The sequence below is a fragment of the Salvelinus fontinalis genome, unplaced genomic scaffold (assembly GCF_029448725.1).
Source record: "Salvelinus fontinalis isolate EN_2023a unplaced genomic scaffold, ASM2944872v1 scaffold_0107, whole genome shotgun sequence".
Lineage (NCBI taxonomy): Eukaryota > Metazoa > Chordata > Actinopteri > Salmoniformes > Salmonidae > Salvelinus > Salvelinus fontinalis.
Window position 1 is genome coordinate 263659 of NW_026600316.1, and position 22500 is coordinate 286158.

General features: G+C 49.0%; 1 protein-coding gene and 1 long non-coding RNA gene across 2 annotated transcripts in view; both read right to left on the reverse strand.

Moving 5' to 3' along the window:
- Window positions 1–22500, reverse strand: part of LOC129843299 (sister chromatid cohesion protein PDS5 homolog A-like) — a 93066-nt gene that overhangs the window by 8287 nt on the left and 62279 nt on the right. Inside the window, exons 17-27 of the mRNA XM_055911926.1 lie at window positions 22334–22449; window positions 19471–19576; window positions 18757–18917; window positions 16111–16234; window positions 13295–13453; window positions 13113–13181; window positions 12294–12430; window positions 11669–11792; window positions 10731–10935; window positions 8098–8212; window positions 7249–7381 (exon numbers count right to left, since the gene is read on the reverse strand). Coding sequence (XP_055767901.1) covers window positions 7249–7381; window positions 8098–8212; window positions 10731–10935; window positions 11669–11792; window positions 12294–12430; window positions 13113–13181; window positions 13295–13453; window positions 16111–16234; window positions 18757–18917; window positions 19471–19576; window positions 22334–22449 — 1449 coding nt within the window. The remainder of the gene's footprint in view (window positions 1–7248; window positions 7382–8097; window positions 8213–10730; window positions 10936–11668; window positions 11793–12293; window positions 12431–13112; window positions 13182–13294; window positions 13454–16110; window positions 16235–18756; window positions 18918–19470; window positions 19577–22333; window positions 22450–22500) is intronic.
- Window positions 19583–22325, reverse strand: LOC129843301 (uncharacterized). The gene is made up of 6 exons (XR_008757808.1): window positions 21991–22325; window positions 21697–21948; window positions 21515–21654; window positions 21347–21472; window positions 20108–21262; window positions 19583–20025 (listed from the first exon to the last, which is right to left on the reverse strand). It is a non-coding gene; the product is annotated as an uncharacterized LOC129843301 (long non-coding RNA).

Sequence of the window (22500 nt, forward strand, 5' to 3'; positions counted from 1 at the left end):
GTCACGATGGTTAACATACTGGCAGAATGGGCCTTTAGTCACGATGGTTAACATACTGGCTGAATGGGCCTTTAGTCACGATGGTTAACATACTGGCTGAATGGGGCCTTTAACATACTGGCTGAATGGGGCTTTAACATACTGGCATAATGGGCCTTTAGTCACGATGGTTAACATACTGGCAGAATGGGGCTTTAACATACTGGCTGAATGGGCCTTTAACATACTGGCTGAATGGGCCTTTAGTCACGATGGTTAACATACTGGCTGAATGGGGCCTTTAGTCACGATGGTTAACATACTGGCAGAATGGGCCTTTAGTCACGATGGTTAACATACTGGCTGAATGGCCCTTTAACATACTGGCTGAATGGCCCTTTAACATACTGGCTGAATGGACCTTTAGTCACGATGGTTAACATACTGGCTGAATGGGCCTTTAGTCACGATGGTTAACATACTGGCTGAATGGGCCTTTAGTCACGATGGTTAACATACTGGCAGAATGGGCCTTTAACATACTGGCAGAATGGGCCTTTAACATACTGGCAGAATGGGCCTTTAACATACTGGCTGAATGGGGCCTTTAGTCACGATGGTTAACATACTGGCAGAATGGGCCTTTAACATACTGGCAGAATGGGGCTTTAACATACTGGCTGAATGGACCTTTAGTCACGATGGTTAACATACTGGCAGAATGGGCCTTTAGTCACGATGGTTAACATACTGGCTGAATGGGCCTTTAGTCACGATGGTTAACATACTGGCTGAATGGGGCCTTTAGTCACGATGGTTAACATACTGGCTGAATGGGGCTTTAACATACTGGCTGAATGGGGCCTTTAACATACTGGCTGAATGGGCCTTTAACATACTGGCTGAATGGGCCTTTAACATACTGGCTGAATGGGCCTTTAACATACTGGCTGAATGGGCCTTTAACATACTGGCTGAATGGGCCTTTAACATACTGGTTGAATGGGCCTTTAGTCACGATGGTTAACATACTGGCTGAATGGGGCCTTTAGTCACGATGGTTAACATACTGGCTGAATGGGGCTTTAACATACTGGCAGAATGGGCCTTTAGTCACGATGGTTAACATACTGGCTGAATGGGGCCTTTAGTCACGATGGTTAACATACTGGCTGAATGGGGCCTTTAGTCACGATGGTTAACATACTGGCTGAATGGGCCTTTAACATACTGGCAGAATGGGACTTTAGTCACGATGGTTAACATACTGGCTGAATGGGCCTTTAACATACTGGTTGAATGGGCCTTTAGTCACGATGGTTAACATACTGGCTGAATGGGGCCTTTAGTCACGATGGTTAACATACTGGCAGAATGGGCCTTTAACATACTGGCTGAATGGGGCCTTTAACATACTGGCTGAATGGACCTTTAGTCACGATGGTTAACATACTGGCTGAATGGGGCCTTTAGTCACGATGGTTAACATACTGGCTGAATGGGCCTTTAGTCACGATGGTTAACATACTGGCTGAATGGGCCTTTAACATACTGGCTGAATGGGCCTTTAGTCACGATGGTTAACATACTGGCTGAATGGCCCTTTAACATACTGGCTGAATGGACCTTTAGTCACGATGGTTAACATACTGGCTGAATGGCCCTTTAACATACTGGCTGAATGGGGCCTTTAGTCACGATGGTTAACATACTGGCTGAATGGGGCCTTTAGTCACGATGGTTAACATACTGGCTGAATGGGCCTTTAGTCACGATGGTTAACATACTGGCAGAATGGGCCTTTAGTCACGATGGTTAACATACTGGCTGAATGGGGCCTTTAGTCACGATGGTTAACATACTGGCTGAATGGGGCCTTTAGTCACGATGGTTAACATACTGGCTGAATGGGGCTTTAACATACTGGCTGAATGGGGCCTTTAACATACTGGCTGAATGGGCCTTTAACATACTGGCTGAATGGGCCTTTAACATACTGGCTGAATGGGCCTTTAACATACTGGCTGAATGGGCCTTTAACATACTGGCTGAATGGGCCTTTAACATACTGGCTGAATGGGCCTTTAACATACTGGTTGAATGGGCCTTTAGTCACGATGGTTAACATACTGGCTGAATGGGGCCTTTAGTCACGATGGTTAACATACTGGCTGAATGGGGCTTTAACATACTGGCAGAATGGGCCTTTAGTCACGATGGTTAACATACTGGCTGAATGGGGCCTTTAGTCACGATGGTTAACATACTGGCTGAATGGGGCCTTTAGTCACGATGGTTAACATACTGGCTGAATGGGCCTTTAACATACTGGCAGAATGGGACTTTAGTCACGATGGTTAACATACTGGCTGAATGGGCCTTTAACATACTGGTTGAATGGGCCTTTAGTCACGATGGTTAACATACTGGCTGAATGGGGCCTTTAGTCACGATGGTTAACATACTGGCAGAATGGGCCTTTAACATACTGGCTGAATGGGGCCTTTAACATACTGGCTGAATGGACCTTTAGTCACGATGGTTAACATACTGGCTGAATGGGGCCTTTAGTCACGATGGTTAACATACTGGCTGAATGGGCCTTTAGTCACGATGGTTAACATACTGGCTGAATGGGCCTTTAACATACTGGCTGAATGGGCCTTTAGTCACGATGGTTAACATACTGGCTGAATGGCCCTTTAACATACTGGCTGAATGGACCTTTAGTCACGATGGTTAACATACTGGCTGAATGGCCCTTTAACATACTGGCTGAATGGGGCCTTTAGTCACGATGGTTAACATACTGGCTGAATGGGGCCTTTAGTCACGATGGTTAACATACTGGCTGAATGGGCCTTTAACATACTGGCAGAATGGGACTTTAGTCACGATGGTTAACATACTGGCTGAATGGGCCTTTAACATACTGGTTGAATGGGCCTTTAGTCACGATGGTTAACATACTGGCTGAATGGGGCCTTTAGTCACGATGGTTAACATACTGGCTGAATGGCCCTTTAACATACTGGCTGAATGGGGCCTTTAACATACTGGCTGAATGGGCCTTTAGTCACGATGGTTAACATACTGGCTGAATGGGGCCTTTAACATACTGGCTGAATGGGCCTTTAACATACTGGCTGAATGGGGCCTTTAGTCACGATGGTTAACATACTGGCTGAATGGGCCTTTAGTCACGATGGTTAACATACTGGCTGAATGGGCCTTTAACATACTGGCAGAATGGGCCTTTAGTCACGATGGTTAACATACTGGCTGAATGGGCCTTTAGTCACGATGGTTAACATACTGGCTGAATGGGCCTTTAACATACTGGCTGAATGGACCTTTAGTCACGATGGTTAACATACTGGCTGAATGGGCCTTTAACATACTGGCTGAATGGGCCTTTAACATACTGGCTGAATGGGCCTTTAGTCACGATGGTTAACATACTGGCTGAATGGGCCTTTAACATACTGGCTGAATGGGGCCTTTAACATACTGGCTGAATGGGGCCTTTAGTCACGATGGTTAACATACTGGCAGAATGGGGCCTTTAGTCACGATGGTTAACATACTGGCAGAATGGGCCTTTAGTCACGATGGTTAACATACTGGCTGAATGGGGCCTTTAGTCACGATGGTTAACATACTGGCTGAATGGGGCCTTTAGTCACGATGGTTAACATACTGGCTGAATGGGGCCTTTAGTCACGATGGTTAACATACTGGCTGAATGGTCCTTTAACATACTGGCAGAATGGGCCTTTAGTCACGATGGTTAACATACTGGCTGAATGGACCTTTAGTCACGATGGTTAACATACTGGCTGAATGGGCCTTTAGTCACGATGGTTAACATACTGGCAGAATGGGGCCTTTAGTCACGATGGTTAACATACTGGCAGAATGGGCCTTTAGTCACGATGGTTAACATACTGGCTGAATGGGGCCTTTAGTCACGATGGTTAACATACTGGCTGAATGGGGCCTTTAGTCACGATGGTTAACATACTGGCTGAATGGGGCCTTTAGTCACGATGGTTAACATACTGGCTGAATGGTCCTTTAACATACTGGCAGAATGGGCCTTTAGTCACGATGGTTAACATACTGGCTGAATGGACCTTTAGTCACGATGGTTAACATACTGGCTGAATGGGCCTTTAGTCACGATGGTTAACATACTGGCTGAATGGGCCTTTAACATACTGGCTGAATGGGCCTTTAACATACTGGCTGAATGGGCCTTTAACATACTGGCAGAATGGGGCCTTTAGTCACGATGGTTAACATACTGGCTGAATGGGGCCTTTAGTCACGATGGTTAACATACTGGCAGAATGGGCCTTTAGTCACGATGGTTAACATACTGGCTGAATGGGGTCTTTAGTCACGATGGTTAACATACTGGCTGAATGGGCCTTTAACATACTGGCAGAATGGGCCTTTAGTCACGATGGTTAACATACTGGCTGAATGGGGCCTTTAGTCACGATGGTTAACATACTGGCTGAATGGGCCTTTAACATACTGGCAGAATGGGCCTTTAGTCACGATGGTTAACATACTGTCTGAATGGGGCCTTTAGTCACGATGGTTAACATACTGGCTGAATGGACCTTTAGTCACGATGGTTAACATACTGGCAGAATGGGCCTTTAGTCACGATGGTTAACATACTGGCTGAATGGGGCCTTTAGTCACGATGGTTAACATACTGGCAGAATGGGCCTTTAGTCACGATGGTTAACATACTGGCAGAATGGGCCTTTAGTCACGATGGTTAACATACTGGCTGAATGGGCCTTTAGTCACGATGGTTAACATACTGGCTGAATGGGCCTTTAGTCACGATGGTTAACATACTGGCAGAATGGGCCTTTAGTCACGATGGTTAACATACTGGCAGAATGGGGCCTTTAGTCACGATGGTTAACATACTGGCTGAATGGGGCCTTTAGTCACGATGGTTAACATACTGGCTGAATGGACCTTTAGTCACGATGGTTAACATACTGGCTGAATGGACCTTTAGTCACGATGGTTAACATACTGGCTGAATGGACCTTTAGTCACGATGGTTAACATACTGGCTGAATGGGCCTTTAGTCACGATGGTTAACATACTGGCTGAATGGGGCCTTTAACATACTGGCTGAATGGACCTTTAACAGACTGGCAGAATGGGCCTTTAGTCACGATGGTTAACATACTGGCTGAATGGACCTTTAACATACTGGCTGAATGGGGCCTTTAGTCACGATGGTTAACATACTGGCTGAATGGACCTTTAGTCACGATGGTTAACATACTGGCTGAATGGGGCTTTAACATACTGGCAGAATGGGCCTTTAACATACTGGCAGAATGGGCCTTTAACATACTGGCAGAATGGGCCTTTAGTCACGATGGTTAACATACTGGCTGAATGGGGCCTTTAGTCACGATGGTTAACATACTGGCTGAATGGGCCTTTAGTCACGATGGTTAACATAACGGCAGAATGGGCCTTTAACATACTGGCAGAATGGGCCTTTAACATACTGGCTGAATGGGGCCTTTAGTCACGATGGTTAACATACTGGCAGAATGGGGCCTTTAGTCACGATGGTTAACATACTGGCAGAATGGGCCTTTAACATACTGGCTGAATGGGGCCTTTAACATACTGGCTGAATGGGGCCTTTAACATACTGGCTGAATGGGCCTTTAACATACTGGCTGAATGGGCCCTTTAGTCACGATGGTTAACATACTGGCTGAATGGGCCTTTAACATTCTGGCTGAATGGGGCCTTTAGTCACGATGGTTAACATACTGGCTGAATGGGGCCTTTAGTCACGATGGTTAACATACTGGCTGAATGGGCCCTTTAGTCACGATGGTTAACATACTGGCTGAATGGGGCCTTTAACATACTGGCTGAATGGGCCCTTTAGTCACGATGGTTAACATACTGGCTGAATGGGCCTTTAACATACTGGCTGAATGGGGCCTTTAGTCACGATGGTTAACATACTGGCTGAATGGGCCTTTAGTCACGATGGTTAACATACTGGCTGAATGGACCTTTAGTCACGATGGTTAACATACTGGCTGAATGGGGCCTTTAGTCACGATGGTTAACATACTGGCTGAATGGGGCCTTTAGTCACGATGGTTAACATACTGGCTGAATGGGGCCTTTAGTCACGATGGTTAACATACTGGCTGAATGGGGCCTTTAGTCACGATGGTTAACATACTGGCAGAATGGGGCCTTTAGTCACGATGGTTAACATACTGGCTGAATGGGCCTTTAGTCACGATGGTTAACATACTGGCTGAATGGGCCTTTAGTCACGATGGTTAACATACTGGCAGAATGGGCCTTTAACACTGTGCGTACCTCGTTAGCCTCAGGGTCGTCAGGACACTGTGTGTACCTCGTTAGCCTTAGGATCGTCAGGACACTGTGTGTACCTCGTTAGCCTTAGGATCGTCAGGACACTGTGTGTACCTCGTTAGCCTTGGGGTCGTCAGGACACTGTGTGTACCTCGTTAGCCTTAGGGTCGTCAGGACACTGTGTGTACCTCGTTAGCCTTAGGGTCGTCAGGACACTGTGCGTACCTCGTTAGCCTCAGGGTCGTCAGGACACTGTGTGTACCTCGTTAGCCTTAGGATCGTCAGGACACTGTGTGTACCTCGTTAGCCTTGGGGTCGTCAGGACACTGTGTGTACCTCGTTAGCCTTAGGGTCGTCAGGACACTGTGTGTACCTCGTTAGCCTTAGGGTCGTCAGGACACTGTGTACCTCGTTAGCCTTAGGGTCGTCAGGACACTGTGTGTACCTCGTTAGCCTTAGGGTCGTTAGGACACTGTGTGTACCTCGTTAGCCTTAGGGTCGTTAGGACACTGTGTGTGTGTGTGTACCTCGTTAGCCTTGGGGTCGTCAGGACACTGTGTGTACCTCGTTAGCCTTAGGGTCGTCAGGACACTGTGCGTACCTCGTTAGCCTTAAGGTCGTCAGGACACTGTGTGTACCTCGTTAGCCTTGGGGTCGTCAGGACACTGTGTGTACCTCGTTAGCCTTAGGGTCGTCAGGACACTGTGTGTGTGTGTGTACCTCGTTAGCCTTGGGGTCGTCAGGACACTGTGTGTACCTCGTTAGCCTTAGGATCGTCAGGACACTGTGTGTACCTCGTTAGCCTTGGGGTCGTCAGGACACTGTGTGTGTACCTCGTTAGCCTTGGGGTCGTCAGGACACTGTGTGTGTACCTCGTTAGCCTTGGGGTCGTCAGGACACTGTGCGTCCTTGGTCTGTTTGATGTTCTCCACCATCTTCCTCAGGAAGGCGTGACTGTTGTTCTCATTCTGCACCATCAACACCTCCAGCATGAACCACAGACACCTACACACACACACACACACACACACACACACACACACACACACAATCAGGAATACTCAAACTGTGTGTTCGTATGTGTAGGTCTGATTTAGGAGAGATGAAGAGGAGAGGCTATGTACTGTCTGATTTAGGAGCGATGAAGAGGAGAGGCTATGTACTGTCTGATTTAGGAGAGATGAAGAGGAGAGGCTATGTACTGTCTGGTTTAGGAGAGATGAAGAGGAGAGGCTATGTACTGTCTGATTTAGGAGAGATGAAGAGGAGAGGCCATGTACTGTCTGGTTTAGGAGAGATGAAGAGGAGAGGCCATGTACTGTCTGGTTTAGGAGAGATGAAGAGGAGAGGCCATGTACTGTCTGATTTAGGAGAGATGAAGAGGAGGGGCCATGTACTGTCTGATTTAGGAGAGATGAAGAGGAGAGGCCATGTACTGTCTGATTTAGGAGAGATGGAGAGGAGAGGCCATGTACTGTCTGATTTAGGAGAGATGAAGAGGAGAGGCCATGTACTGTCTGATTTAGGAGAGATGAAGAGGAGAGGTTATGTTCGTTCATGTGTGTGTGCGTGTGTCTGTGTGTGTTACAGTGTGTATGTGTGTGTGTGACAGTGTGTATGTGTGTGTGTGTGTATGTGACAGTGTGTGTGTGTGACAGTGTGTGTGTGTGTGTGTGTGTGTGTGTGTGTGTGTGTGTGTGTGTGTGTGTGTGTGTACTCACTCCTTGAGGTCTCGGAGCTGTTCAAAGTCCTGTGGCTTGGTGAAGTCTGGGTCATGAGCCAACAGGTGGATCATATAAGGAACCACGTACTCTGGTAGGAGAGACACCATCTTATCTATAGAGGGAGAGGGGGAAGGGGGAGAGGAGGGGACAAGGAGGGGAGAGGGTGGAGGAGAGACGGAGGGTGAAGGGGAGAGGGGGGAGGAGGGAGGAGAGGAGGGGAGAGGGTGGAGGAGAGACGGAGGGTGAAGGGGAGAGGGGGGAGGAGGGAGGAGAGGAGGGGGGAGGGTGGAGGAGAGACGGAGGGTGAAGGGGAGAGGGGGGAGGAGGGAGGAGAGGAGGAGGAGGAGAGGAGGGGAGAGGGTGGAGGAGAGACGGAGGGTGAAGGGGAGAGGGGGGAGGAGAGGAGGAGGAGGAGAGGAGGGGAGAGGGTGGAGGAGAGACGGAGGGTGAAGGGGAGAAGGGGGAGGAGGGAGGAGAGGAGGAGGAGGAGAGAGGGTGGAGGAGAGACGGAGGGTGAAGGGGAGAGGGGACAGGAGAGGAGGAGGAGGAGAGGAGGGGAGAGGGTGGAGGAGAGACGGAGGGTGAAGGGGAGAAGGGGGAGGAGGGAGGAGAGGAGGTGGAGGAGAGACGGAGGGTGAAGGGGAGAGGAGGGAGGAGAGGAGGAGGAGGAGGAGGAGAGGAGGGGAGAGGGTGGAGGAGAGACGGAGGGTGAAGGGGAGAGGAGGGAGGAGAGGAGGAGGAGGAGGAGGAGAGGAGGGGAGAGGGTGGAGGAGAGACGGAGGGTGGAGGGGAGAGGGGGGAGGAGGGAGGAGAGGAGGAGGAGGAGAGGGGTGAGGGGAGAGGGTGGAGGAGAGACGGAGGGTGAAGGGGAGAGGGGGGAGGAGGGAGGAGAGGAGGGGAGAGGGGGGAGGAGAGACGGAGGGTGAAGGGGAGAGGGGGGAGGAGGGAGGAGAGGAGGAGGAGGAGGAGGAGGAGGGGAGAGGAGAGACGGAGGGTGAAGGGGAGAGGGGGGAGGAGAGGAGGGGAGAGGGTGGAGGAGAGATGGAGGGTGGAGGGGAGAGGGGGGAGGAGGGAGGAGAGGAGGAGAGGGGTGAGGGGAGATATATTAACAGTGTGGTTGAGTCGTATGTTACAGTCCGGTTCACTAACCGTGGGTCAGGGGGTTGTTACGGTCCGGTTCACTAACCGTGGGTCAGGGGGTTGTTACGGTCCGGTTCACTAACCGTGGGTCAGGGGGTTGTTATGTTACGGTCCGGTTCACTAACCGTGGGTCAGGGGGTACTAACCGTGGGTCAGGGGGTTGTTATGTTACGGTCCGGTTCACTAACCGTGGGTCAGGGGGTTGTTATGTTACGGTCCGGTTCACTAACCGTGGGTCAGGGGGTTGTTATGTTACGGTCCGGTTCACTAACCGTGGGCCAGGGGGTTGTAATGTTACGGTCCGGTTCACTAACCGTGGGCCAGGGGGTTGTAATGTTACGGTCCGGTTCACTAACCGTGGGTCAGGGGGTTGTTGTGTTACGGTCCGGTTCACTAACCGTGGGTCAGGGGGTTGTTATGTTACGGTCCGGTTCACTAACCGTGGGTCAGGGGGTTGTTACGGTCCGGTTCACTAACCGTGGGCCAGGGGGTTATGTTACGGTCCGGTTCACTAACCGTGGCCCAGGGGGTTATGCTACGGTCCGGTTCACTAACCGTGGGTCAGGGGGTTGTTACGGTCCGGTTCACTAACCGTGGGTCAGGGGGTTGTTATGTTACGGTCCGGTTCACTAACCGTGGGCAAGGGGGTTATGTTACGGTCCGGTTCACTAACCGTGGGTCAGGGGGTTGTTATGTTACGGTCCGGTTCACTAACCGTGGGCCAGGGGGTTGTTACGGTCCGGTTCACTAACCGTGGGCCAGGGGGTTGTGTTACGGTCCGGTTCACTAACCGTGGGCCAGGGGGTTGTTATGTTACGGTCCGGTTCACTAACCGTGGGTCAGGGGGTTGTTACGGTCCGGTTCACTAACCGTGGGCCAGGGGGTTGTTATGTTACGGTCCGGTTCACTAACCGTGGGCCAGGGGGTTGTTACGGTCCGGTTCACTAACCGTGGGCCAGGGGGTTGTTATGTTACGGTCCGGTTCACTAACCGTGGGCCAGGGGGTTGTTACGGTCCGGTTCACTAACCGTGGGCCAGGGGGTTGTGTTACGGTCCGGTTCACTAACCGTGGGCCAGGGGGTTGTTACGGTCCGGTTCACTAACCGTGGGCCAGGGGGTTGTTATGTTACGGTCCGATTCACTAACCGTGGGCCAGGGAGTTGTTACGGTCCGGTTCACTAACCGTGGGCCAGGGGGTTGTTATGTTACGGTCCGGTTCACTAACCGTGGGCCAGGGGGTTGTTATGTTACGGTCCGGTTCACTAACCGTGGGTCAGGGGGTTGTTACGGTCCGGTTCACTAACCGTGGGTCAGGGGGTTGTTACGGTCCGGTTCACTAACCGTGGGCCAGGGGGTTGTTATGTTACGGTCCGGTTCACTAACCGTGGGCCAGGGGGTTATGTTACGGTCCGGTTCACTAACCGTGGGCCAGGGGGTTATGTTACGGTCCGGTTCACTAACCGTGGGCCGTTACGGTCCGGTTCACTAACCGTGGGCCAGGGGGTTGTTGTTGATGAACTCCCGCCTGATGCTGATGTTCTTGAGCAGACACTGTCTGGCGTGGGCCCTCCTCTCCTTGACCGGGTCTTTGGCGCACAGCGAGAAGACGGCCAGGTACTCTAACGGGAGGAGGAGCTTAACCAGAGCCAGGTGTAACTTCTGGGCAAAGATCTGACGCACCTGGTAACACTCATCCTGCAGGAGACCACAGAACAGGTCAACAACGACAGAACAGATCAACAACAACAACGACAGATCAACAACAACAACGACAGATCAACAACAACAACGACAGATCAACAACAACAACGACAGATCAACAACAACAACAACAGAACAGATCAACAACAACAACGACAGAAAACAGAAACGTTTCCTAAAGTCCCACCCTGACAGAAACGTTTCCTAAAGTCCCACCCTGACAGAAACGTTTTCTAAAGTCCCACAGCGACAGAAACGTTTCCTAAAGTCCCACCGTGACAGAAACGTTTCCTAAAGTCCCACCCTGACAGAAACGTTTCCTAAAGTCCCACAGCGACAGAAACGTCTCCTAAAGTCCCACAGCGACAGAAACGTTTCCTAAAGTCCCACCGTGACAGAAACGTTTCCTAAAGTCCCACCCTGACAGAAACGTTTCCTAAAGTCCCACCCCGACAGAAACGTTTCCTAAAGTCCCACAGCGAAAGAAACGTTTCCTAAAGTCCCACCCTGACAGAAACGTCTCCTAAAGTCTTTACGTTGTTATAGAAACGGTTCTTACGTTGATAAAGTCTTTACGTTGTTATAGAAACGGTTCCTAAAGTCTTTACGTTGTTATAGAAACGGTTCCTAAAGTCTTTACGTTGTTATAGAAACGGTTCCTAAAGTCTTTACGTTGTTATAGAAACGGTTCCTAAAGTCTTTACGTTGTTATAGAAACGGTTCTTACGTTGATAACCAGCCCACAGAGCTGGAACTGTTCTGGTGTGATGATGTCATGGTAAACCGGTTCCTGGGCCAGCTTCATGATGGCTCCTCCTGCTGCCAGACGCAGACGAGACATGTCTGACTTACTGCAGGAGGAGTGGGAGGAAGAGGAGGAAGGGGAGGAAGAGGAGGAGTGGGAGGAAGAGGAGGAGTGGGAGGAAGAGGAGGAGTGGGAGGAAGAGGAGGAAGGGGAGGAGTGGGAGGAAGAGGAGGAGTGGGAGGAAGATGAGGAGGAAGATGAGGAAGGGGAGGAAGATGAGGAAGATGAGGAAGGGGAGGAAGATGAGGAAGAGGAGAAGTGGGAGGAAGATGAGGAAGAGGAGGAAGGGGAGGAAGAGGAGGAGTGGGAGGAAGAGGAGGAAGAGGAGGAGTGGGAGGAAGAGGAGGAAGGGGAGGAAGAGGAGGAAGATGTGAGTAATGAGCATGAAGGAGTATTTTGTAACATATCCCCCAAAATGCAGTTAGCCTGACCGCTAACTAACGACCTCTAATCCCTAACCTTCAACACCTGATCTTCTTCTGTTCTGTGAGGTCTCCCTCTGAGACCAGCATGGCCGACAGCAGTCTGAACTCTGACCTCTACGTACCTGATCTTCTTCTGTTCTGTGAGGTCTCCCTCTGAGACCAACATGGCCGACAGCAGTCGGAGGGTGGAGTTGGCAGATTTAGACTGGCTGTTCTTCATACCGAGGAGCCAGCGGACCAACAGCTTAATGGCCTGCACCTGGAGAGGAGAGACGGAGAGGAGGAGGAGGGCGAGGGGAGGAGGAGGGCGAGGGGAGGAGGAGGGCGAGGAGAGAGATCACACGTTATACTAGCATCAGCATTCTACTCCTGGAAAGAGGGGGAGGGGGACGGACAGAGGAGGAGGGCGAGGGACAGAAAGAGAGAGGAGGAGGGCGAGGGACAGAAAGAGAGAGGGGAAGGGCGAGGGACAGAAAGAGAGAGGAGAAGGGCGAGGGACAGAAAGAGAGAGGAGGAGGGCGAGTGACAGAGAGAGAAGGAGGGCGAGGGACAGAAGAGAGAGGAGAAGGGCGAGGGACAGAAAGAGAGAGAAGGAGGGCGAGGGACAGAAAGAGAGTGGAGAAGGGCGAGGGACAGAAAGAGAGAGGAGGAGGGCGAGGGACAGAAAGAGAGAGGAGGAGGGCGAGGGACAGAAAGAGAGAGAAGGGCGAGGGACAGAAAGAGAGAGAAGGAGGGCGAGGGACAGAAAGAGAGAGAAGGAGGGCGAGGGACAGAAAGAGAGAGAAGGAGGGCGAGGGACAGAAAGAGAGAGGAGGAGGGCGAGGGACAGAAAGAGAGAGGAGGGTGAGGGACAGAAAGAGAGAGGCGGAGAGCGAGGGAGAGAGAAGGACAGAGAAGCGGAGAGCGAGGGACAGAGAGAGGAAGAGAGATAGTGCAGTTACCTTAGCCAGCACCTCAGGAGAGACTTCCTCATCAGATGTCCACAGCTTCCCATTCTTATTCCCTACAGACTGGAGACACATTCTTTACAATACTGTGTGTATTTATGTCTCTACAGACTGGTAGCATAGGTGTGTAGATACATGGATTTATGTGTGTGTGTGTCGTCGCTCCCAACACCCACCCTGTCATTCATGAGCAGGTCCTTGACGATGAAGTTGGCCACGATGGCCTTCATGGGGGACGCAAACTGATCTGGAGCCAGTAGGGAGATATGACCCAGACTAACAAGAGGGGTTATCAACTGTTCTGGGACGTCAGCATTCAGACTACGAGAGAGAGGCTGGGGGAGAGGAGAGAGAGAGGAGGAGAGAGAGGAGGAGAGAGGAGAGAGGGGTTATCAACTGTTCTGGGACGTCAGCATTCAGACTACGAGAGAGAGGCTGGGGGAGAGGAGAGAGAGAGGAGGAGAGAGAGAGGAGGAGAGAGGGGGTTATCAACTGTTCTGGGACGTCAGCGTTCAGACTACGAGAGAGGCTGGGGGAGAGGAGAGAGAGAGGAGGAGAGAGAGAGGAGAGAGAGAGGGGGTTATCAACTGTTCTGGGACGTCAGCGTTCAGACTACGAGAGAGAGGCTGGGGGAGAGGAGAGAGAGGAGGAGAGAGAGAGGAGGAGAGAGGGGGTTATCAACTGTTCTGGGACGTCAGCGTTCAGACTACGAGAGAGAGGCTGGGGGAGAGGAGAGAGAGAGAGGAGGAGAGAGAGAGGAGAGAGGGGGTTATCAACTGTTCTGGGACGTCAGCGTTCAGACTACGAGAGAGAGGCTGGGGGAGAGGAGAGAGAGGAGGAGAGAGAGAGGAGGAGAGAGGGGGTTATCAACTGTTCTGGGACGTCAGCGTTCAGACTACGAGAGAGAGGCTGGGGGAGAGGAGAGAGAGAGAGGAGGAGAGAGAGAGGAGAGAGGGGGTTATCAACTGTTCTGGGACGTCAGCGTTCAGACTACGAGAGAGAGGCTGGGGGAGAGGAGGGGAGAGGCTGGGGGAGAGGAGGGGAGAGGCTGGGGGAAGAGGGGGGGAGAGGAGGGGAGAGGCTGGGGGAAGAGGAGGGGAGAGGCGAGAGAGGGGGTTTGGGGCAAATCAAACACAACACATCACTGAGTAACTGCCTCCTTATTTTCCAGCATGGCGGTGGCTGCATCATGATATGTGTATGCTTGTCATCGGCAAAAACTGGGGAGTTTTTCAGGATGAAAAGAAGCAGGATGGAGCTAAGAACAGACAAAATCCTAGAGGAAAACCTGAGTCAGTCTGCTTTCCAACAGACACTGGGAGATGAATTTACCTTTCAGCAGGACAATAACCTAAAACACAAGGCCAAATATACACTGGAGTAGCTAACCAAGAAGACAGTGAATGTTCCTGAGTGGCCGAGTTACAGTTTTGACTTAAATCTACTTGTAAATCTATGAAAAGACTTGAAAATGGCTGTCTAGCCATGATCTCCAACATTTTGACAGAGCTTGAAGAATTATGAACATAATAATGGGTTAAAACTGTACAATCCAGGTGTGGAAAGCTCTTAGAGACTTACCCAGGAAGACTCTCAGCTGTAATGACTCTTAGAGACTTACCCAAGAAGACTCTCAGCTGTAATGACTCTTAGAGACTTACCTAAGAAGACTCCCAGCTGTAATGACTCTTAGAGACTTACCCAGGAAGCCTCCCAGCTGTAATGACTCTTAGAGACTTACCCAAGAAGACTCCCAGCTGTAATGACTCTTAGAGACTTACCCAGGAAGCCTCCCAGCTGTAATGACTCTTAGAGACTTACCCAAGAAGACTCCCAGCTGTAATGACTCTTGGAGACTTACCCAAGAAGACTCCCAGCTGTAATGACTCCTAGAGACTTACCCAGGAAGACTCCCAGCTGTAATGACTCTCAGAGACTTACCCAGGAAGACTCCCAGCTGTAATGACTCCTAGAGACTTACCCAAGAAGACTCCCAGCTGTAATGACTCTTAGATACTTACCCAGGAAGACTCCCAGCTGTAATGACTCCTAGAGACTTACCCAGGAAGACTCCCAGCTGTAATGACTCCTAGAGACTTACCCAGGAAGACTCCCAGCTGTAATGACTCCTAGAGACTTACCCAAGAAGACTCCCAGCTGTAATGACTCCTAGAGACTTACCCAAGAAGACTCCCAGCTGTAATGACTCTTAGATACTTACCCAGGAAGACTCCCAGCTGTAATGACTCCTAGAGACTTACCCAGGAAGACTCCCAGCTGTAATGACTCCTAGAGACGTACCCAGGAAGACTCCCAGCTGTAATGACTCTTAGAGACTTACCCAGGAAGACTCCCAGCTGTAATGACTCCTAGAGACTTACCCAGGAAGACTCCCAGCTGTAATGACTCTTAGAGACTTACCCAGGAAGACTCCCAGCTGTAATGACTCTTAGAGACTTACCCAAGAAGACTCCCAGCTGTAATGACTCTTAGAGACTTACCCAGGAAGACTCCCAGCTGTAATGACTCTTAGATACTTACCCAGGAAGACTCCCAGCTGTAATCACTCTTAGAGACTTACCCAGGAAGACTCCCAGCTGTAATGACTCTTAGAGACTTACCCAGGAAGACTCCCAGCTGTAATGACTCTTAGAGACTTACCCAGGAAGCCTCCCAGCTGTAATGACTCCTAGAGACTTACCCAGGAAGACTCCCAGCTGTAATGACTCTTAGAGACTTACCCAGGAAGACTCCCAGCTGTAATCGCTGCCAAAAGGTGTTTCTAACAGGTATTGACTCAGGGAGGGTGAACACTTATCTAATAATCGAGGTATATTAGTGGTGTATTTTTCCACCCACAGAGTATTTAGTAACACAATATGAAGAAATACAAGACTTTCTATTGGCACTGTAGTATCACCTAACAACACAGCCATACTCTGTGTGTGTGTGTGTGTGTGTGTGTGTGTGTGTGTGTGTGTGTGTGTGTTACCTCAAAGATCTGCGCCAGCTGGACCTCCTTGTTACAGAAGATGGCATGGATACAGTGGACAGCCTGTTTAGCCTGGTGGGGGGTTCCACGCTTAGCCTTCTGATGCAGGACTGGGATCAGGGTCCTGGAGGAAGGACAGGAGGTTAACAGACTGGGATCAGGGTCCTGGAGGAAGGACAGGAGGTTAACAGACTGGGATCAGGGTCCTGGAGGAAGGACGGGAGGTTAACAGACTGACTACAGGGACTGGAGGAAGGACAGGAGATTAACAGACTGACTACAGGGACTGGAGGAGGGACAGGAGGTTAACAGACTGGGATCAGGGTCCTGGAGGAAGAACGGGAGGTTAACAGACTGGGATCAGGGTCCTAGAGGAGGGACGGGAGATTAACAGACTGGGATCAGGGTCCTAGAGGAGGGACGGGAGATTAACAGACTGGGATCAGGGACTGGAGGAAGGACGGGAGGTTAACAGACTGGGATCAGGGTCCTGGAGGAGGGACAGGAGGTTAACAGATTGACTACAGGGACTGGAGGAAGGACGGGAGGTTAACAGACTGACTACAGGGACTGGAGGAAGGACGGGAGGTTAACAGATTGACTACAGGGACTGGAGGAAGGACAGGAGGTTAACAGACTGACTACAGGGACTGGAGGTTAACAGACTGACTACAGGGACTGGAGGGAGGACAGGAGGTTAACAGACTGACTACAGGGACTGGAGGTTAACAGACTGGGATCAGGGTCCTGGAGGAAGGACGGGAGGTTAACAGACTGGGATCAGGGTCCTGGAGGAAGGACGGGAGGTTAACAGACTGACTACAGGGACTGGAGGAAGGACAGGAGGTTAACAGACTGACTACAGGGACTGGAGGTTAACAGACTGGGATCAGGGTCCTGGAGGAAGGACGGGAGGTTAACAGACTGGGATCAGGGTCCTGGAGGAAGGACGGGAGGTTAACAGACTGGGATCAGGGACTGGAGGAAGGACGGGAGATTAACAGACTGACTACAGGGACTGGAGGAAGGACGGGAGATTAACAGACTGACTACAGGGACTGGAGGAAGGACGGGAGGTTAACAGACTGACTACAGGGACTGGAGGAGGGACAGGAGGTTAACAGACTGACTACAGGGACTGGAGGAGGGACAGGAGGTTAACAGACTGACTACAGGGACTGGAGGTTAACAGACTGGGATCAGGGTCCTGGAGGAAGGACGGGAGGTTAACAGACCGACTACAGGGACTGGAGGAGGGACAGGAGGTTAACAGACTGACTACAGGGACTGGAGGAGGGACAGGAGGTTAACAGACTGACTACAGGGACTGGAGGAAGAACAGGAGGTTAACAGACTGACTACAGGGACTGGAGGAAGAACAGGAGGTTAACAGACTGACTACAGGGACTGGAGGAGGGACAGGAGGTTAACAGACTGACTACAGGGACTGGAGGAGGGACAGGAGGTTAACAGACTGACTACAGGGACTGGAGGAAGGACAGGAGGTTAACAGACTGACTACAGGGACTGGAGGCTGGACAGGAGGTTAACAGACTGGGATCAGGGTCCTGGAGGAAGGACAGTAGGTTAACAGACTGGGATCAGGGTCCTGGAGGAAGGACGGGAGGTTAACAGACTGACTACAGGGACTGGAGGAAGGACAGGAGGTTAACAGACTGACTACAGGGACTGGAGGAAGGACAGGAGGTTAACAGACTGACTACAGGGACTGGAGGAAGGACGGGAGGTTAACAGACTGACTACAGGGACTGGAGGAAGGACAGGAGGTTAACAGACCGACTACAGGGACTGGAGGAAGGACAGGAGGTTAACAGATTGACTACAGGACTGGAGGAAGGACGGGAGGTTAACAGATTGACTACAGGGAGTATTCCCAATTCCAAATGGACCCTTCACCCCATGTATTAATTATCCACCTTGTCTCTCCCTCTCTCCCTCCCTACATCCCCCTTCCACCATGTCTCCCTCCCACCCTCCCTTCCTCTCCCACCCAGTCTCCCCCTCCCTCTCTCCCTCCCTACATCCCCCTTCCACCTTGTCTCTCCCTCCCACCCTCCCTTCCTCTCCCACCCAGTCTCCCCCTCCCTCTCTCCCTCCCTACATCCCCCTTCCACCATGTCTCCCTCCCTCCCTCTGCCACCCTCCCTCCTCCCTTCCTCTCCCACCCAGTCTCCCCCTCCCTCTCTCCCTCTCTACATCCCCCTTCCACCATGTCTCCCTCCCTCCCTCTGCCACCCTCCCTCCTCCCTTCCTCTCCCACCCAGTCTCCCCTTCCCTCTCTCCCTCCCTACATCCCCCTTCCACCATGTCTCCCTCCCTCCCTCTGCCACCCTCCCTCCTCCCTTCCTCTCCCACCCAGTCTCCCCCTCCCTCCCTCCCTACATCCCCCCTTCCACCATGTCTGCCTCCTCCTCCCTCCTCCCTCCCCTCCCTCCTCCTCTCCCTCCCTCCTCCCTCCTCCCTCTCTTACGATCGTATCTGCTGTAGTTCGGTCTCTATTTTCTGTCCGGTGTTCCTGAAGATCTGTATGGCTGCCTCCGCCACCTTGCCACCCTCCCTCCTCCCTCCCCTCCTCCTCCTCCCTCCTCCTCTCCCTCCTTCCCCTCCTCCTCCTCCCTCCCTTACGATCGTATCTGCTGTAGTTCGGTCTCTATTTTCTGTCCGGTGTTCCTGAAGATCTGTATGGCTGCCTCCGCCACCTTGTCATCCTCCATCTTCAGACACTGAAGAAGAGACTCATACGTCTCAGCAGAGTGGAACGCTGTGGGGTGGGTGAAGGACAGAACCTGGAGGAGGAAGAGGAGGAGGAGAGAAGAGGAGGAGAAGAAGAGGAGGAGAGGAGAGGAGGAGGATAGGGAGGGGAGGAGGAGGAGAGAAGAGGAGGAGGAGGAGAGGAGGGAGAGGAGGAGGAGAGGGAGAGGAGGAGGAGAGGGAGAGGAGGAGGAGAGGGAGAGGAGGAGGAGAAGGAGAGGAAGAGGAGGAGGAGAGAAGGAGAAAAGATGAGGAGACGAAGAGAAGATAAGGAGAAGGAGAGAAGAGGAGGAGGAGAAGATGCAGGAGTAGAAAGACAGGAAAGTTATTAATCTGTCCATTCATCCACCGGTCCCCTCGTTCCCTCACCCCCTCCCTCCCCCTCTCCACTCGTCACCTCCCTCCCTCCTTTCCCTCCCTCTCTCCCCTCGTCCCCTTCCTCCCTCTCTCCCCTCCCTCCCCTCCCTCTCTCCCTCCCTCTCTCCCTCTCTCTCCCTCTCTCTCCCTCCCCTCGTTCCCTCCCTCCCTCCCCTCTCTCCCTCCCTCCCTCTCTCTCCCTCCCTCTCCCTCCTCATCCTCCATCCATACCTTCAGTAGTTCCAGTCCAGAGCGGATGGCGGTATCTGGTGTGACACCTTCCTCATCATCATCAGCTGTCCCCTCAATAGACTTATTCAGCAGCTTGACCAGAGCACTGAGCAGAGAGATATCACATTATATAACCTCTTATAGAGCAGAGAGATATCACATAGAACATTATATAACCTCTTATAGAGCAGAGAGATATCACATATAACATTATATAACCTCTTATAGAGCAGAGAGATATCACATATAACATTATATAACCTCTTATAGAGCAGAGAGATATCACATATAACATTATATAACCTCTTATAGAGCAGAGAGATATCACATATACCATTATATAACCTCTTATAGAGCGGAGAGATATCACATATAACATTATATAACCTCTTATAGAGCAGAGAGATATCACATATAACATTATATAACCTCTTACAGAGCAGAGAGATATCACATATAACATTATATAACCTCTTATAGAGCAGAGAGATATCACATATAACATTATATAACCTCTTATAGAGCAGAGAGATATCACATATAACATTATATAACCTCTTATAGAGCAGAGAGATATCACATATAACATTATATAACCTCTTATACAGCAGAGAGATATCACATAACATTATATAACCTCTTATAGAGCAGAGAGATATCACATATAACATTATATAACCTCTTATAGAGCAGAGAGATATCACATATAACATTATATTACCTCTTATAGAGCAGAGAGATATCACATATAACATTATATAACCTCTTATAGAGCAGAGAGATATCACATATAACATTATATAACCTCTTATAGAGCAGAGAGATATCACATATAACATTATATAACCTCTTATAGAGCAGTTTGACCAGAGCAGAGAGATATCACATATAACATTATATAACCTCTTATAGAGCAGAGAGATATCACATAGAACATTATATTACCTCTTATAGAGCAGAGAGATATCACATATAACATTATATAACCTCTTATAGAGCAGAGAGATATCACATATAACATTATATAACCTCTTATAGAGCAGAGAGATATCACATATAACATTATATAACCTCTTATAGAGCAGTTTGACCAGAGCAGAGAGATATCACATATAACATTATATAACCTCTTATAGAGCAGAGAGATATCACATATACCATTATATAACCTCTTATAGAGCAGAGAGATATCACATATACCATTATATAACCTCTTATAGAGCAGAGAGATATCACATATAACATTATATAACCTCTTATAGAGCAGAGAGATATCACATATAACATTATATAACCTCTTATAGAGCAGAGAGATATCACATATAACACTATATTACCTCTTATAGAGCAGAGAGATATCACATATAACATTATATGACCTCTTATAGAGCAGAGAGATATCACATATAACATTATATAACCTCTTATAGAGCAGAGAGATATCACATATAACATTATATAACCTCTTATAGAGCAGAGAGATATCACATATAACATTATATAACCTCTTATAGAGCAGAGAGATATCACATATAACATTATATGACCTCTTATAGAGCAGAGAGATATCACATATAACATTATATAACCTCTTATACAGCAGTTTGACCAGAGCACTGAGCAGAGAGATATCACATATAACATTATATAACCTCTTATAGAGCAGTTTGACCAGAGCAGAGAGATATCACATATAACATTATATTACCTCTTATAGAGCAGAGAGATATCACATATAACATTATATGACCTCTTATAGAGCAGAGAGATATCACATATAACATTATATAACCTCTTATAGAGCAGAGAGATATCACATATACCATTATATAACCTCTTATAGAGCAGAGAGATATCACATATACCATTATATAACCTCTTATAGAGCAGAGAGATATCACATATAACATTATATAACCTCTTATAGAGCAGAGAGATATCACATATAACATTATATAACCTCTTATAGAGCAGAGAGATATCACATATAACATTATATAACCTCTTATAGAGCAGAGAGATATCACATATAACATTATATTACCTCTTATAGAGCAGAGAGATATCACATATAACATTATATAACCTCTTATAGAGCAGAGAGATATCACATATAACATTATATTACCTCTTATAGAGCAGTTTGACCAGAGCAGAGAGATATCACATATAACATTATATAACCTCTTATAGAGCAGAGAGATATCACATATACCATTATATAACCTCTTATAGAGCAGAGAGATATCACATATAACATTATATAACCTCTTATAGAGCAGAGAGATATCACATATAACATTATATAACCTCTTATAGAGCAGAGAGATATCACATATAACATTATATAACCTCTTATAGAGCAGAGAGATATCACATATAACATTATATAACCTCTTATAGAGCAGAGAGATATCACATATACCATTATATAACCTCTTATAGAGCAGAGAGATATCACATATAACATTATATAACCTCTTATAGAGCAGAGAGATATCACATATACCATTATATAACCTCTTATAGAGCAGAGAGATATCACATATAACATTATATAACCTCTTATAGAGCAGAGAGATATCACATATAACATTATATAACCTCTTATAGAGCAGAGAGATATCACATATAACATTATATAACCTCTTATAGAGCAGAGAGATATCACATATAACATTATATAACCTCTTATAGAGCAGAGAGATATCACATATAACATTATATTACCTCTTATAGAGCAGTTTGACCAGAGCAAAAAGATATCACATAACATTATATAACCTTTAATTCAGCAGCTTGACTAGAGCACTGAACAGATATAACTTCACACACACACAACACACACACACCATGTATTTACCTGATGGCCTCTGAGTCGATGTGGACGGGTGCGATGCGTTCCAACAGGAACTTCACCATCTCCAGGAAGGGGTTGGTGGGTTGTTTAGGGAACGTCAGTTTACGAGTAATCTCCCTCTGAAACACACGATCAATATCTAACTGGTAATCTCCCTCTGAAACACACGA